The following is an 18,116-nucleotide window of genomic DNA, read 5'->3' as shown; positions in this document are numbered from 1 at the left end:
TAGCATAAATTTGCTTTTTCAGTAGAAATAAAAATATTTTTTTAAAAATTATTATTATTATTATCATTATTTTGCACAAAATGATTTGTATAAAAATTCTAAATGCAAACAGGTGTGGGATGATCCAAGTCAGTCATCAACATTACTTGAATATTAATGTCAAGAAAGTGTTATTATGTGTCTGGTCGGACAGAAAAGGATCAATTTACTACGAGTTTTTGTAACCCACCCAGACTGTGACAGCTGAACATTATCAAGCCCCTTTTGCTGAAATTAAGTGATGTTTTACAAGACCATTTAAGGACAAAAAACAGGTGTAAATAGATTCTATTGTGTGATAATGTTCATCCACAGATAGCAAAGCAAGCCCAAGAACCCATCTTCTCTTTAGGCTGGGAAGCTGTCCAGCATGCAGTGTATTATCCAGACTTGGCTCCTTTTGATTACCACATATTCAGATCAATGTTGTCATATATGAAAAGCCAGTCATGTCGTCATATTTAACTATTTTACTTCAAAAGTACCAAGTTTCTATCACGAAGGTGTTCATCATCAAACCGATAAATGGCAAAAGACCATAGATAGTAATGATGAATATTTTGATTATAAAACTTTGTTACAAAAGTCCTTCCAATAAAGCTAAATTTGTTCAAAAAAAATGCAGAGTTTCTACTTGTACACCTAATATAAAAAATGTTTCAAGCACAAAATATAAAAAGATTTTAATATGAATTCTAAAGATTATGTCTTCTCATTTCTCACAAAGAAAAATAAATTATTTGGCTCTATTCTTTGAAGTAAGTACAGAAATCATAAAACAATTTTAAAAAATTACATTCTTTCACACTGTCAGAAAAATTCGATGCATAAAATTAGGTACAATTACAAAGATAATCCAAATTGCTGGAAACAAAATTTATTATGAAATGTTTTGTAAAAAACATTTTTAAAGTAACTTTTTCATCATCTTGTTCTTTCTTGTTCTTTTATGATTTAAATTATACATAAAAAGTCAAAAATAAATTGTAATAAAATTATGTCTAATATGAAGTATATATTATGTTTAGACATTGAAAGTAAAGAATGTTACTCTAAAAAAAGAATCTTATAAAATTGATTGTGGCAGTTTTAATCCATTATCTATATTAATAATCATGAAAGGCTGTTTTTCTACTTTCATTGATTTTATATGTTTCATATCAAAATTTAAATATCTATTCTTTATATCTATAAAGATTATTATGATGAATTATAATTCATAATTGTAAATAAATTATTTAACAAAAGAAACTACAAATTAGCATTAAAACAATACTCACACAAAGTAATTGTAATTCCTATGATACTCTTTTATTTAAACAGACAAGTAGTTATTTTTCATTTCATTTAAGAGAAATGCTTATTTATCCAAATAAAAATTGCGATGCAATGTATAAGTGATTGAAGTTCATTATCTTATCAATTAATTGTATACTAACACAAGAGAATTAAATAATTAAATATGGGAATTCAAAAAAAATCACCTTGATCTTTTGATTTTCTTTTTATATTTTTCAGTTCCAACACTTCACTGGCAATACTCTCCATCCACTTAGCTTCATTTACAGATGGACTGGAGAGAACTTTTTCAAAACTTCTTCTTGCCAAACTTAAAAAAATACAATAAATCCAATTGGTCATAAAAGAGAAATAAAAAGATATATATATTAAACTTTTCACATATAGGCAACTAAGGATATATCTAGATACTTCATGTATCTCATAAAAATGATTTTCACATCATATGAAAACATACCATATTTTCTTTTGAATGATAAAACTTCAGTAGCAAAATTTTCTTGCTAGTTGTTGATAGAGAAAGATATCGTTTAGAAATACTTTAAAACATAACTTTATCTCAAAGTCTCACTTTCTTTAGAAAAATAATATCCAAAAAAGAAACAATCTAGTAGAAAATTTAGACTGATTCATTAAAATATATGTGACATAACCAAACTATGAATAATTAATATTTTGACATGATTAAAATACAAAAAAACAGAAATTTGTTCTATATGGAAATTTAATACATATTTATACTACAATAATATTTTGCAAAAAATGTACATCCTACTATTTATTGAACATTAAAAGCAGGCATAATACAGAATACTTGGGTATTGTCAAGAGTAATTAGATATTGCACAGAAATATCAAGTAGCACAACAAACAACATTTATCACTGGATATTCAAAAAGTGTCTATGAAATGTGACATTTTTTTCAGTAAAAGATTCTACATATGCAGCATGCTTTCCAAACTTTATAATTAACTATTAAAATTTTCAAAACAAATTTTTCACTAGAAATTTAATAAATATATCAATGAAAAATAACAGCAATTCCTGTTATTCACATTGAACAAGTTTTTCTAGGAATGTTTTCCCAATATAGATTATAATTCTAAATGACTATATTACTTGAATTCTAAATTGCTTGATAACAAAATTAAAATACAACTTTGCAAATATCATTTAATATTTAAATGTAAGAAAAAGGATCAAAACAAGTCATTAAGAGCATAACAATTATTTATACAAAGTTTGAAAATTCAAAATTGCTGACTCATTCATTTTACATGCCTAAGCTTCAAAAGCATTTAAAACACTAACTTTGAATTTCCAGCTTCCAAAGCAATAATTCCTTGTAAGAATCGAGCAGCTTGACTAGAAGGGGCCAAATGAACAGCTTTACCAGATACTTCTTCACCCAACTTCAGCCATTTTTCTTTTTCATCAGGGTTTGTCTAAGAAAGTCAATAAAGTTTTTTAAAGAAAAGCAAGAAAATTAATATTGTTAAAAATAGCAAGAAATTCTGCTGCATTTTTTCTTAATGCACATTTTTGCCACAAACTTAACATTTTAATCAAAAATCTATTCAATAACAAAACTCAATATTATTAAAATTCATTTTCTGTTTTTTTTAGTCATCATATTTTTGAATGTATTAAACAGGGCATATAAATAAATATAATATATCAATAAATATAAAAGCTATATATATATCTTAGGTAACTCAATAATAATTTTCAAAAAAAGCATGGAATTAGGATGCATTAAATAATTAGCCATTTACATGAGAAATAATAGTTGTTTACATTATCTATAGTATTATGATTTTTCTAATTTCTTAGCTTAAAAAAATAAATAATACTTAGTTTATGTTATTTATAATATTGGATTTTTACTTTGTATTCAACTATAATTTTTACATATCTGCCTTAGAAAAATACTTATGCTTTGAAATTAGTATCTATATAATGAAAGTAACTTACATGCATGGCTTTGTAAGATAACATGGCCAGCTGAAGTAATGGATAAACAGTCCAATTTGGAAAGCTATAAAAAGAAAATCATTAAATAATCTCAGAAAGAGCTAGTGTAAGTAAAAATTATTTGTACCATTATAGAAAAATAATCTAATGAAAACTATTATGGATATTATCATCATGATTAACTGTGCAAAGTTAATGAAAAAAAATGTACTCTTTGAATTTTTATTCTTATATGATATATTTTTATCGATTTAAATCAAATCACACGAAGAAAAGTTTAACTACAGTTAAACAGAGAAAGAGATCTACACGAATGACTGAGTGGCAATCAGTTTTACATTATTTCTAGGATAGCTAAAATTGAATTTTCTATTCTGCATAAGTCTGTTGATGATCATACCAACTGATTTATTCATAACTTGATGTGTTTAAATGATAAGTAATGACCTAATTTAAATTTTTAATATGAGAAAAATTGGTAATGTTAATAAATATAAAACTAGAATAATAATATAAAGTAAGAATAATTAATTTCTATAGTAAATGGAAGAAGTTGTAGTTCAAATCAGTCCATATTTCTAAAACTTATATACATATATATAAAAAGAGAGAGAAATTTTATAAAAATTTCAGAAAAGTTGAGATTAAGTAGATTTAACAAAATATAACAATTCTCAATATTTTAAATGTTAGATTATCATTTCATAATTCAATAGCCAGGGGAAAAAATTACATTTTCTCCGCAGTGACAACAAAATGAGAGATGGTCTTCTCTGCCTCCATAGTGCTTCCAGAAGCTATCAGAAGCTGACTCAGAACCTACTCAAAACAAGCAAAGATGAAACAATAGATAAAATAAGATTTTATTTCAAGTAGTAAGAAATGAGAGAAGTAGAATATTTTTCTTACTTACATTCCAAGCAAAGAATGATTTGGGATTCTCCTTTACAGCTAAAAAGAGAGGTTGTAGATTACCATTGTTTGAATATACTTTCACAACTGCATCTAATACTTGTAGGCAGGACTGGATTTCTGAACTGAAAGCACTGATGGAGAGAGCCTGAAAACACTGAGATTTACCATTTGGTCTTCTTATGTATCAACAGATTAAATAAATAATAATTATGCATCATATTATTTGTTTTCACCCACTATGAAAACAGCATGCAACAACTAAATGCTTCACTGTAGAAAAGTTTTTTGGTATATTTGAATTTCTTTAATCTATCCACAGTTGATTGGAAAGACTTTTATCAAAAAAATAAAAATAAAAAAAACATAGATTATGAATTACAAAATGCAACAAGCCATATAAACTTAATCATTAAACTAATGTTCATGAATTATTTTTTATAAATGTTAGTGGAACAAGGCATAACAATTCAAACTGCACAATTTTACTATCGTTAAAAAAAGCATTAGAAACAATAATTGAAATAATGATAAATTCCACAATAAAATGCATTTCAGTTATTTCAATACAAAGTTCAAATTGTTAAATAATCTAATTTTTTAAAAAATAGTTAGAATATTTTGAAATTCTAAATTGAATGAATTATTGAATTTTAATAAGCTTCAAATGTCAGAATATTGCACCAAAAATATATAATCAATCAGAATACACTTAGATTTTAAAAAATTATAACCAATATATCTTTGTAACAATAATCAATGAATCTTGTTTTATCAACCCAGAACATCTATTTAACTTTTTATTAAAGAAAAATTCATCTTAAACTAATCATCCTTCTCTCAGTAACACACTGATAGTTAAATTTAGATTTTATTCACCAAAGAATTTGTAGACAAATAATTAATAAACTTACTTGGTTTGTTAATGCACCAGCAACAGTCATATTTCCACAATTAATATGGTGAAATATTTCCATCACAATAAACCAGCCTAAGAAATCAGATTTAACACCTTGCTCTTTAGCTGTTAAAGAAAAAGGGAAAACAGAGTTATAAAAGACAATAAGTTTTCTTTTACATTAGAAAAGGATCTACTGTCTAAGATAAACTGTCTCTTAATTAAACAGAAATTTTGGATAAAAAATTTAACAGATAATTTCAATGCCTTAAAAATCTACCATTATAATAACTTTACAACATCCTTATTTTTAACATTTTGACTGCTAAGATTATTTTTAAAAAAATTAACAATCATAATCCACTCATGGTGGCAGTTATTTAGATTTTCTTATATTTGTAATAATTTATATTCTTATATATAAGAATGGCAATTAAAAAAAACCAGAACAAATGTGGAGATTTGAAAAAGCAACATAATTTTAATCATTACTTTTCTTCACAGATAGTACATTTATTTTATTTTTGTTCATGCTAAGTGCTTTTTCACTGATTTCAGCAATGACAAGATATGCCAATAATTTAAATGGAGGAAAAATATTTAAAAAGGAATATATTATTTTTTCAGAATAAAAAAAAAATACTAAGGGACTAGAGCGCAGTATAATGAAATTGATTTCTGAAGTATCAATCAAAAGATTTTTAATGTATTTAAATGCTTAAAGTATGTGGATTTAGATCAATTAAAAAGTGAAAGAGACGAATGAAAGTATAATTTATGTAATTAAAAAGTAGATACAAAATACAAAACTATATATAAATTTCACATATTCTGATCTTTATAAATATATATAGATAGATAGACAGATAACAACATACCTAATTTTCTTACAAAACTAAACATCCACCCAACATGTTTTTGATCTAAATCAGCAACATGGCATGCAGCTGCTAAGGTAGCCCAGTTTGACAATTTTTCTAAAATACGAAATAACTTATAGAATTTTCATTGGAAAATAAATTACAGCATTGATATTTACTGAAAATTAATAATACACTGTGAAAACAATTATTATTTTTTAAAAAAGGCAAAAAACACATTTGGACAAAATTTGCATAAAAAAAAAAGCACTTAAGTCAATGTTTATCAATAAAAGAACAGGAGAAAAAAATGCTCCAATCTCTCATAATATTGACAAATGAACTATAAACTATTTGATGACTTTCTAAATTTCCCATTAATATGAAAGCATAAGGGTGAATAAAAAGATAACAAATTTATTATAAAGAAATATACAGGAATGATTATTAAAAGAAATTTAAGAGTAACTGTTTTACACAATTATATTTTAACAACTGCTTTATACAATTTATTTGACATATAATAAATAGAATCAAGTATAAATTATTTCACTAAATATATTTGCAATTTTTAAAAATAGTAACAATTCTCCAATGAAGATTTCATTTATTTTCATCACAGATTCACAGCTATGCAAATTATAATAAGGATAAAAGCAGATAAAAAAAAGAAATTTCAACTAATTTATCAGTATTATTTTCAACAAAAGTATATAAATTAAAATTGAAAACCCAGTTTAATAACTTTTTACAAATGAAACATCACAGAAGTATTTACATATTTACAAATATGCATTTAACATAGGAATTTCAAGATTCAGTTGCTCTGTCATCTTATCAAAAGTTTTTAATAAAATCCCAGGTATTTCTATAACTTGACTTTTATAAGAAATTTTTTGGTACTCTTTATTTATATTTGAAGTGAAATAATAGATGACAAACCAAATTATTAGAAATTTATAAATGAATTTTTTTAAAAAGTATAAAAGCACATGAAATATTAACCTGGATTAATGTGAACAGCCTTTTGAGCAGCAGATAAGGCACCTCTCCTAGATCCTTTTGCCATTTGACACAGAGCATATATCTGAGATGCCTGCTCTTTGCACCCACCATGGAAGATTCCAATTTTTGTACAAGTAGCTGCAACATCTGCATATTTGGTGTCCCACTGAAGCAGACAGCAAGCAGTTTGCATCCAAGTTTGTTGAAGTGTTGGGAAGCAATGGATAAATTTCAACAATTCATTACGAGCAGATTTCACGCCTTTCTGTTGAACAGATAATGAAGCTATTAGCTGTGCTATAAACATGATTATAGTTGAGTTAAATTTTGAAAAGATAGAAAGAGTTGACATAGATTATACACACAAATACAATTGAATTTGCAGACAAAAATCAAATAAAAGATATTTTTCAATGTTATCTTTCAATAAAAGATATGTTCAATGTTCATTTATTTATTTAATGATATTTTTTAGCAAAAGTTTTTATTTTAATTTTTGTCTGTTTTAAAAGCAAATGAGGTGCTTATATGACATAATTTACGCATGATAAGATTATAAAGAGATATTTTCAGAAAATAGAAAGTCAAGAAAAAATTAAATGCAACTACTCAGCATAGGTTAGATAAATTTCAACATCAGAGACAGCAATATTTAAACATAAAAAGTTTATTTCATGAGTTCAATAACCTAAAAATACATTTTCATTAAGCCTATAATACAAATTTTTAATATGAATAAATCTTCCATCTTTAAGTAACAAGGAATTTTTTCAGCATTAATAAATGGGGAATATACCAAATCTTCCAATATACCAGAATTTTAAGTGTACAATTCACAATATTTCTAGATGTACTTGCTCTGCGGTCAATTTAGCAGATAATCAAAATGCATCATTTCATGAAACAAGATAAAGAGGTAAAATTAGAAATGGAATTGATGTACATCAATTCAAGTTTGTACTATAAGTACAAACAATAATATAATAATAATCAATAAAAGCACTAACTAGTAAAAGCTCATAGTTCTAAAAGTCAATGGAAGGTTTATCTTTAGATTTAGCTATAGATATGAATCTTGTAATTTTGGACTATGACAAATGAGGAGGATAATACCGAATTAGCACCTCTTCTCAAAACTGCTACATCACTATGGCAGTAAAAAATTTGATAAAAACATATTTAACTTGTAATAGCCTGCATATGTAGGTGGGGATAGACTAAGCCTCAAATCCACAACTATTCAGTTTAAAAATTGAAGACCTATCAGCAAATGTTTTTATTTACTCAATGTACACATTTTCTATAGTAATATTTATTAAAGCAGAGGTAACTTACCACGTTTAATTACTTCACTTATAACTAATAATAAATTTTATATTTTCATGTATGATCTAAGAAGATATTATCAATCCAATCTATTTTAACCCTAAAATTTGCTGTATGTAACTGAAACTTTTAATTTATTAAGTAAGTTATCTATCTAGTAAGTAAAGTAATGAAAAGTATCTTACTGTTAAGTAGGCTTGAGCTGCCCACAAGAAAGCTGCTGAAGCAGCATATTCTTTTTTATACTTGTACGGTTGGAGTTCTTTTTGAGCAGCCATTATTAATTTAGATTCTTCTTTTAATATTCCTCTTGCGTGCAATGCTAATAATCCAGGAACAGATTTGGGAGAAATCTTAGCACTAAAATTAAACAGAAGCTTTTAGTTATATGCTGAAACAAAGATTATTTGGTTTACTATGGATAATTATAAATCTTCTTGGAAAGTTTGATATTTTTTATTAAATCTAATTTTTATTCATTATTTCATCAAGACATACCAAAGCAAATATGGAAGGTAGCAAGTGATAAATAAATTAATTTTAACATGTGTGGGTTAATTAAGATATATATAACAGTATCAGTTGATTATTTTAAATTCAAAATAAAGGTGATAAAGGTAATTTAGAAAATACTAGATAATAAACTAGTAATTTCTAAAATATTAGCAATTATATGTAATAGCAAATAGAAAAACAAATTGTGATAATTTTTTAATTTTTTTGTTTTTTTTGTAAAAGATAAAATATTTACATATTTTAAATTTAAAAGAAGCTATGTGTGACTTTCAACATTATTCATTACGTAATAAACGAAATTCCGAATTGAAACATTCTGCACACTACAGTTTTTCTGAATAGCATTTTAAAATATAAACAATACAAGCTTCAAGAGCAAACATTAATAATGAATTAAAATTTCATATCAAGAGTTATGCAAGCCCTATTGACTTTTTTAAAATTTTTTTCTTTTTTTACATAAATATATAAGAATACATTATGACTGAGAATCCACATTAGAGTTCTCACTGATATTTTGAACAAAAAGGAGGCAAAATTTTTTGTTATCATTATACCATAAATATATTTTTGTCTGTCTTAAAAATGGTTATAATAATTAAATGTAAGTTTTAAAACACACATTATGAGAAAGCATACAAAATTCATAAAACTTTTTAAAAGAACAATTACCTTTCAACAAGCAACACTAAAGGATTTGGAGCATCAGGTCCAGACAATTTTCCAGCAACCATAGCCATTGCAACTTTAATGTGGGACTGATCACTAGGATTTTTAGATTTTTCAAATGCTTGTCCTAACACTAAAGATATATAATAAAAAATCTTAACAAAACAAATTTTAAAAGATTTAGGAATTAAACATTAATTTTACATAGAAGTAAATAATGTCAAAATATTTCAGAAAAGCTGGAATTACGATTAATGTATTTTAGTTTAAAAAAAAAGAGAATTCACTGAAAGAAACAGAAAATGAGATCATACACTTTAGAGATTGCTCATACTGCTGATCCTTGTACATGGCTAGGGCAAAACCACAGATGATTGAAACATCTACTTTCTTCAGCAAAAGAAATTCTTTAATAGCACCTTTTATATCACCCACAACACTGCAAAAAAAATGAAATAATTTGTCTTTTAAAGGAGATAAAGACAAGATACAATATAAAACCTACGTAAAATATCTGGATTTTTTTTTTTAACTGACACATTAATAATTAATCTTAAAGAAAAAAAGAATTTATCAATAACAGTTACAAAAACAAAATAAAATTGTCAGGAAACACTTTAACACTTTTGTATTACTATAAGCTCATATATATATATTTTTAAATCATCATATATCAAATTCATTACACAATTTTTTTTTTCTTTAATAAAAGCAAATTTAAAATTCACAATTAAGTAGACAGTCCATGGAAAAAGATTATAAACCAAACAAACTAACTGCCTCACATTTTCTGTTATTAGTTGTGAAAATTAATACAAATTACAATAAAAAAAAAGAAAGGAAAAAGAAAACTAATTTCTTCAAACATTTTAAACTTTTTCTTCAACAGTAATTGATTTCAAAGAAATAATAATGAAAAAAAAAAATGGGAAAGAAGACAAAGGAAGAACTATTTTTATAAATTACTTACAAATGCCTAATTTAATTTGTATCTATAAGCTTTTAAATTAATTTTATTTTGATAGCAATACTAAATAATGCATAATTTTTATGAAAACAGCAATTAAAAAAAATACATTTCTGGACTAGAAAAAAAGTCTTTTCTATTGTAAATTAACTTTTGAGCAAAAATTTTGAAGACATTTCTTATATTAGTACCTCAAAACGTAAATAAGTTAATTTTTATTCAAGCTCGAAATTTAGAATGAAAATTTGGCGTTATAAAATAATTAAAAGAAAATATAATTAAAAATTATTTCATTTATTCAATCAATTATAATATTGTTATCTTGGGGAAGAGAAGGGGAGTCAAAATTCTTCAAGTTGTCATTATTGCATTTTTAGGTTTTTCAAATTACACCAGGTTTTATTTCACATTTTCTTTGGTAGAGAATAGAGAAATCACTTAAAAAAGGAAAATATAAAATGAACAAAATTCAATATTTGATAGTCCATGAAATTTATTGACATGAGAATTAAAATTAAATGGTTAACTGCAAGTAGTTTATTATGATAAAACTTGGCATTTAATAAAAAAAAATTAAAATTGATAATTATTAATAAAAATGTCACATTCTACGAATAATACCATAATATTCTTGCGTAATTTGCACGGACAAGTTCTACAAAATCCTTTTCATCTCTGGCTTCCAATAATTTCAAGGCTCTGCAATAAGAAAAGAAATATAAATATTTGCACACTCAAAAAAAAAAAAAAATCTACATTCATACTGTTTCATCTATGATATCTATAGCCATTTTTTAATAAAAATACGTAAGTTGAAAAGATAAACATTTTTCTGCAATGTATGTGAAACATAACAAGCATTTTTGATAAGAATTGCTACTATATGTGTATAGCCATTCTTTGTCAATGTAAGCTTGAGACAATTAAATAAGTTTTAGAAAAATTTTATTACAAAAACTTCAGTAGAAATTAATGTTGCATAATAGTATTCAATATTCTATTCACCTCTCATAAGCTTTCAGGGAAGCATTATATATTCCTTGTCTCTCTAGTAGCATACCCAAGATATTGAATGCTTCTGCACAATTATAATTGTTGGCTGAAATATTTATAAAAATATTTGAGTAATGTAAATACTAATATCAAATAGTAAATTCAGAAGCACTGAAAAATGATCCAATGAAAGAGACATAACCAGTAAAGGACTTACCTACAAACTTAACAGCACAATCAGATGCCAGCAAGACAGCATTCATCTGCTCTATGTTATATTTATAAGAAAAAGATTCCTTATTTGTTGTATAGAGAAGAGTTTCACATATTACTCGAGAATATCCAATCAGAGCTTCATTCTGTTGGAAAAAAAGTAAAATGAAACATTTTAAAAAAATTCAAGAAACTATTTCTGCAATAGAATGCTCGAAAAAACAATTGCTCATTGATTTTAGAATTAAATAACATTCAAAAAAAATTTTTGATTAAAAAAATGATGAAATTTAAATATACAACAATGTACAAATTATTAAATACCAATCTATTGAATAAGTAAATACCTAAATGAAATGTAAAGGATATTATTAGAATATCAGTACACCAATCATTAATAATTGGGCTAATTATAGGACAGATAAACTAATCCGAATAGTTATAATACATAAATTGTTGGCAAGTCTTTATGCTACATTTAACATTAAAAAATCTAAAGATTACAGAAATTTATGCCTTCTACATTTATTTGACACCAAAAGCATATGATTATATTATTGGTTTCCTATATAAACTAAATAAAGCGAAAATATACTGTAATCGTCAAAAAATTCAACATCATGATTTTATGAATCTTTACTTTTCAAGTCTCTGCAAATCTGAAAAATGTATTTTTAGAATTATCTGTCTGTGAACATAATAACTCAAAAATGCTTTGTAAGCAAATAAAATTTGTAAGTCTTTACAACATAGATTTCTATCAAATTTTGAAAGAAACCCATTCACAAGATGTTTGCCTGTTTATTTATTTGATTGCAAGTGAACACAATAACTGAAAAACAAAAAGAGTTAAATTAATAAAATTTGGTAAATTCTTTTCAAACTTAAAATACAGATTAGTATCAAAATTTAAAAATAAATTGTCAGAAGACTGATAGTCTAACAATCTATACATTTGCATAATTATAAATGCAATGACTTAGATATAGAATATGATCTTATAAGAAAAATTGTAATTCTATATTACATTTTGGTATCAAATGATTGATAAAAATGCATCCGATTAGCAGATTTTTTCACTATATCCTGAAACACAAAACATTCATGTGCTGACCTCTGAAAATAAAAATCTGAGCACTCATGATGTTCATCACCGACATTTCTCTTATATAAAAATTGTAAGCCTTAGTTTACAATTTTTATGCAAGAGGGAGGCGAGATATAATACTGCAATTAGGAAATGTGCATAAAGTTACAGGGAGACTATTCTTGCTAGTTTGATTGAAGCTATACATTATTGGCTCTAAATATATAAGAAAGCAATATAAATTATACTAATTTACAGACAACAAACTGAAAAATATATCAGACAAGTTCTTAAATATGGTAAAATAAGATTACACTTACATGAGAGCCTAAAGTAGTGGCATGCCTGTAAAGATCTACAGTTTCAGAATGTTTCACTTTATCAGCAATAAATGCTTGTCCAATCCAACTTAAGGGATAGGTAGGTTCGGCTGATTGGGCCATTTTAAAGGCTAAATGAGCAAGCTAGTAATAGAAATTAAGAATAGTTAGAGGCTGTGGGTCCATATAATTACAATGATATAACCAAAGAATAAAAATAATTTACCTCAATATTTTCTTTTTCCAGATATAAAACTCCTAAATTAGTCCATGTCTCAGCATTCTAAAATTTGAAAATCAAAACATGTTTTTAAGTAAATGGAAAAGCATGATATAAAAAAGAAATGTAAAAATATAGATAATGAGGAACAAACAATGGTATTTGATATTATAAATATAAATACTATTCAATTACTTAAAGATAGAAATTACATAACAGTTATCTCAATTTTCCCCCCCTGCTTTGTAAATCAGTTCATTAATAATTTCAAGTGTTTTTGCTTCTTTATTTATATATTTCTTTTAATTCTTACCTTTTATTCTCTGATTAAAAGTATGGTTTGACATTGACTTAAATAAATTAATTTGAAACTCATGATAAATTTTAATTATTATAAAAAAAGCTTTGAATGAGAGGAAAGCTGTAAATAGACACAGAACCCCAAATGCAATTGTCCAGATTATGTTACAGACTTTTCAATTTTTATTTACCTTTGCAACAATGAATTAAAAAAAAAAAAAAAAAAAAAAAAACTAAGCATTTTATTTATATATAGGTATAAAGAAAATTATACTCACAAACTTATTGAGACTAAGCGATTTAATCAGTGCATGTTGACCAAAAGCCCAGTCTTCAAGTTCTAAAACGCAAAATAAATAAAAAACATTAATTATGGCTTATATTTTATTCAATAATGTCTAAATAACACAAGTAAACATATTTTTCGTATTTTTTATATTGCCATTTTATATTATTTACATTAGCTGAAATATAGTTTAATTGCTTTATAAAGTTTTCTTCCAGAATTAAATTTTTCGTTGGGTCACAGGAAAATCTGAAATATGGAGATGCATTCAAACCTCAAAATTAAATTTTTGACAAACTTAAAGTTTAACAGTTTGTTTTTGAGAAAATTTGGTAATATTTTTTCAGTATATATTTGAGGTATAAGAAAAATCAAGAATTCAGTTTTACACTGATATATTTTTTTTTAAATAGGTGATTACAAAAAACATTCACACAACATAAGTTTGGGTGCAAGTAAATATAAGAAAAGGAGTGAAAAAAACTTCCAAAGAATTCTTTCATATTGAGTAGATCTTGGATAAATACAAAGTTGAAACGCATTATAAATTGTGAAAAAACAAATCAAATTAAATGAATATTACTAAATCTCGGATAACTTTCATAAATTATTTTTAAATAATAAGCTTTAATATCACATTCCTTTCTAAAATATGGAGGAAAAAAATGTTACAGCATGCATTAGAAAATAACTAGTACCTTCACTGACTGCAATTACTCCCAGTGCTGTCCAATGAGGTTCATACCCAGGGCAGAGGCTAACAGCTTTTTGAAAACAAATAAAAGCCTTCTTAGCAAAATTAACTTTTTCATTTCTATCAGTAGCCAACATGGATTGTAAGTGGCAATTCACACCTAAATCATGCCACAAAGTACTCACACTATCTTTGATTTGCAAAGCTCTTCCAAAAAACCTGTAAGAAGTAAATGCAATGGTATTACTACACAGCATACACAAACATATGTCAAAATCAATTAATAAATCAGTAAAATAAATACTCAATGATAAAAAGGAATATTATGAAGATATAAAAAGAAGGGGGAAAAAATAACGAAAGGAGGAGAAAAACTTGCAAGTGGGGATGCAGCATATGATCTTATGGATAGAGATGATTAAATAATCAAAATGTAAAAAAAAAAAAAAAAAAAAAAAAAAAAAAGACACTGTCCATTTTTTGCAAACAGAATTGACAGTTAGATAAGTAATAGTGAAATTAATCTTTTCGAAGGAAAGAAGAAAAATAAATTATAAGAGTAAAGAGAAAAAAAAACCAAAAACACAAAGTAATACAAGTTGCTAAGGAAATATCACGATTTTTTTGAAAATGAGCAATTTTGGTGTTGCAAACCTTTTTAAACTAAATACTTTAAAAACTACTATTAATATCATTCATTACATCAATGATAATAGTGTTTTGCAGAACAAAATATTATTTGAACTCCGCTAATAAAATTTATGTGAAACAAAGTCTCCATTTAAATTAGTTCAAACTTAAAAAAATGTGTAAAATTATGAAATATTCATAACCACTTATGATGCAAGTCATAAGTTATTAAGTTTCAAATCATTATTTTAACAAAAAATAAATAAATAAACAATAAAATTTTTTTGTACATAAATTTTATTAAAAAATTATAAACTATACAAAATAGCATTTTTTAAAAATAAATAAATGATTAAATACACAGAAAATAAAAATTAAAAGATTGTAATAAAGAATTTATTTCACAACATATAAAAAATAATTGTATCAGCAATTATTAATACACTTTTATATATGAAGAAAACTACACACTTTATCAATAATTACTAATCACGAAGTATGCTACAGACTATCTCAATAATATTTGAAATAATTCTTTCATTAAAGTCCTGCACAGAAGAGTACTGCTTTTTTTTTAATAATTCTGTTTTTATATATAGAGTACACCAATATACTTTAAATTTATTAAATTGTTTAACTTTATATATTTTCAAAAAACTCTGTTTTTGTAATGAATCAACAAATTTTGAATATTGAAAAGATGTTGAGTTGTATGATGAATAATTTCACCAAATATTACTTCTTTAATTAATGTACCTTATGTGATAAAAGAGAAGAGAATATAATTTTTTTATTTTTATTTTTATAGTAAGTCTTTTTTTTTTTTTTTTTTTTTTTTTTACTATGACATTCCAAAGTATTTGTTTTTACACTTTATTATATCATTTTAGAATATTTAGATATATTTTACATATTAACTACTCATGAAGTATGCCTTTTTTTAGCTGCAATCCAAGTTCAAATATTAATCACATATATAAACACAATTAGCCAGTTTTTTTATAAAGTAAATATTTGCTGTTTAAACTAAGAATTACAGAACTATTTATTTATGAAACTAAGTCATTCAATTGTTCCAGCCATCTATTTATTTTAAACTTATTCTCATATGATGCAACAATAATCTTTTATGAATGAATCAATGATGAATCAATTATCTTTTTATACTTATTCTTAATTATTAGCTCAAAATTTCATTCATAATTATTGATGGCATGCATCTAAATCTTTGAAGGGATTTAATTTAAACCACATTTATAAGCAACTCAAGTCTAAGAGGCACTATAACAAACTGAATTATATAATGTTTTCAAAATATCATCAGCAAATAGCAACAGAAAAAAAAAAAAATCTGATAATCTCATAGAAAAATTTGAAACATACGTCCTAAGTTATTTAGCTTACTTTGAACCAAATGTCAACAACTGAGATTTGTTGCAAGAGACAGTTTCCTTTTCTGTTTCTTGATGAAGTTCATATGGAACAGTAATAGGAAACCATTCATCATCCAAACCAAATGGTATAGAGCAAGCATCTCCAGCCAGTTTCCAAAGAGATGACAAACCATGTTTGGAACCAGCAGCTCTAATTTAAAAATCCAATGTTAAAAAACTTTATTATTATGTACACACATTGTTTCAAGAAATGCTTTAGTAATTTAATATTAATAAAATACTAAATTTAAAAAGTTAATAACTTTTTCAAATATGTAATTATGATTATGCAGGACTCATGTAAACAATTTCAGAGAATTAAATATTAATAATACAAAATTATATAAGACATCAAGAGTAGATGACATGAAGATATTCCAAAATAAATAAAATTTAAAATTCATGCTAATGAACTTACACTTCAGATTGCAACTTGTATGAAACTATTTTATTTTAAACTTTATTGATCAATCATAAACTTCTCTTAAACTTGCCTTTTGCATTTCTAGTTTGAATTATCTCATTAAAATAAGAGAAATAACATAAATTATTCATTATGATATGCAAATTTGATTTAAAAAAATTCAACAGATTTAATTTTTTGAAGAGAAACATATTGGTAAAATAAAAATGAGCATTTATTTTTTACTCTTCTACTTACAAAATGTTAAAAAAATTTCTTACCAAATTCAAATAAAATTTTAAACTGTGAGGAAAGATTTTTAATTGTTTTATAACAAACTCTTTATGAAAAACATTGAAATATGATGAATTTAAACATTGATGCTTATCTGCACTTAATACATAAACCATTCATTAGAAGAAAATGAATAAAGCATTTTAAATCTGTTGAAACAACTACTGTTATGTTATTAATATGCTATAATTAGACAGATTTTGAGTAGAATGAAAGTAAATATACAGTTTCGTTTGAATCCATGAATTACTACCATAATGAAAACTACATTATTAAACTTTACATCCAACCACATGTAAAGAAACATTAAATATAAATTAGATTCAATATAATATATATTGCATCTTGATAAGATAAATTATAAGAATAATAATCCATTATTTCAGTAAGTTATTTGAAGTGGCATTTAACTCTCTTTTCACTAAAAAAAAAAAAAAAAATGAGACACTTTTTACCAGTACCAAAGATAGCAATTAACTATTTTTCTAGCAATTTTCCATGAATGAAGTGACTTGCAGATATGGCTTAGGAGTAATCAAAATGCCAATAACTCTAAAACATTTGAAGTTTACTATAGAAAATTGCTAGTTTCACAATATCTTGAAATCTCTATGAGATTAGGAAAGTCTGCACCTTTTATAACATTAATATTCCCTATTTATACATAATACTGAGCAACTTCCAAAGAAGCTGTTTTAATTGAAGTGAAGGTTTTATACAAGAAAATTTCAATTACAGAATGTACCATATTTATGATCATCGAAATTTCAGTTTAAG

General features: G+C 25.0%; 1 protein-coding gene across 2 annotated transcripts in view; it reads right to left on the bottom strand.

Moving 5' to 3' along the window:
- The window catches only part of LOC129968643 (SKI3 subunit of superkiller complex protein-like), a 45,538-nt gene that overhangs the window by 843 nt on the left and 26,579 nt on the right, over window positions 1–18,116 (bottom strand). For both annotated transcript variants that reach the window (XM_056082739.1, XM_056082738.1), the window contains exons 22-40: window positions 16,614–16,793; window positions 14,584–14,798; window positions 13,878–13,939; window positions 13,306–13,362; window positions 13,080–13,223; window positions 11,677–11,818; window positions 11,472–11,565; window positions 11,088–11,165; window positions 9,814–9,938; window positions 9,503–9,632; window positions 8,500–8,674; window positions 6,989–7,253; window positions 6,002–6,100; window positions 5,140–5,249; window positions 4,227–4,373; window positions 4,047–4,132; window positions 3,314–3,377; window positions 2,651–2,784; window positions 1,524–1,648 (exon numbers count right to left, since the gene is read on the bottom strand). In XM_056082739.1, the coding sequence (XP_055938714.1) occupies window positions 1,524–1,648; window positions 2,651–2,784; window positions 3,314–3,377; window positions 4,047–4,132; window positions 4,227–4,373; window positions 5,140–5,249; window positions 6,002–6,100; window positions 6,989–7,253; window positions 8,500–8,674; window positions 9,503–9,632; window positions 9,814–9,938; window positions 11,088–11,165; window positions 11,472–11,565; window positions 11,677–11,818; window positions 13,080–13,223; window positions 13,306–13,362; window positions 13,878–13,939; window positions 14,584–14,798; window positions 16,614–16,793 (2,432 nt within the window). The remainder of the gene's footprint in view (window positions 1–1,523; window positions 1,649–2,650; window positions 2,785–3,313; window positions 3,378–4,046; window positions 4,133–4,226; window positions 4,374–5,139; window positions 5,250–6,001; window positions 6,101–6,988; window positions 7,254–8,499; window positions 8,675–9,502; window positions 9,633–9,813; window positions 9,939–11,087; window positions 11,166–11,471; window positions 11,566–11,676; window positions 11,819–13,079; window positions 13,224–13,305; window positions 13,363–13,877; window positions 13,940–14,583; window positions 14,799–16,613; window positions 16,794–18,116) is intronic.

The sequence above is a fragment of the Argiope bruennichi genome, chromosome 5, assembly GCF_947563725.1.
Source record: "Argiope bruennichi chromosome 5, qqArgBrue1.1, whole genome shotgun sequence".
Taxonomy (NCBI): Eukaryota; Metazoa; Arthropoda; class Arachnida; order Araneae; family Araneidae; genus Argiope; species Argiope bruennichi.
Note: the sequence above shows the minus strand (reverse complement) of the source record. Positions and strands in the feature narration are given on the sequence as shown.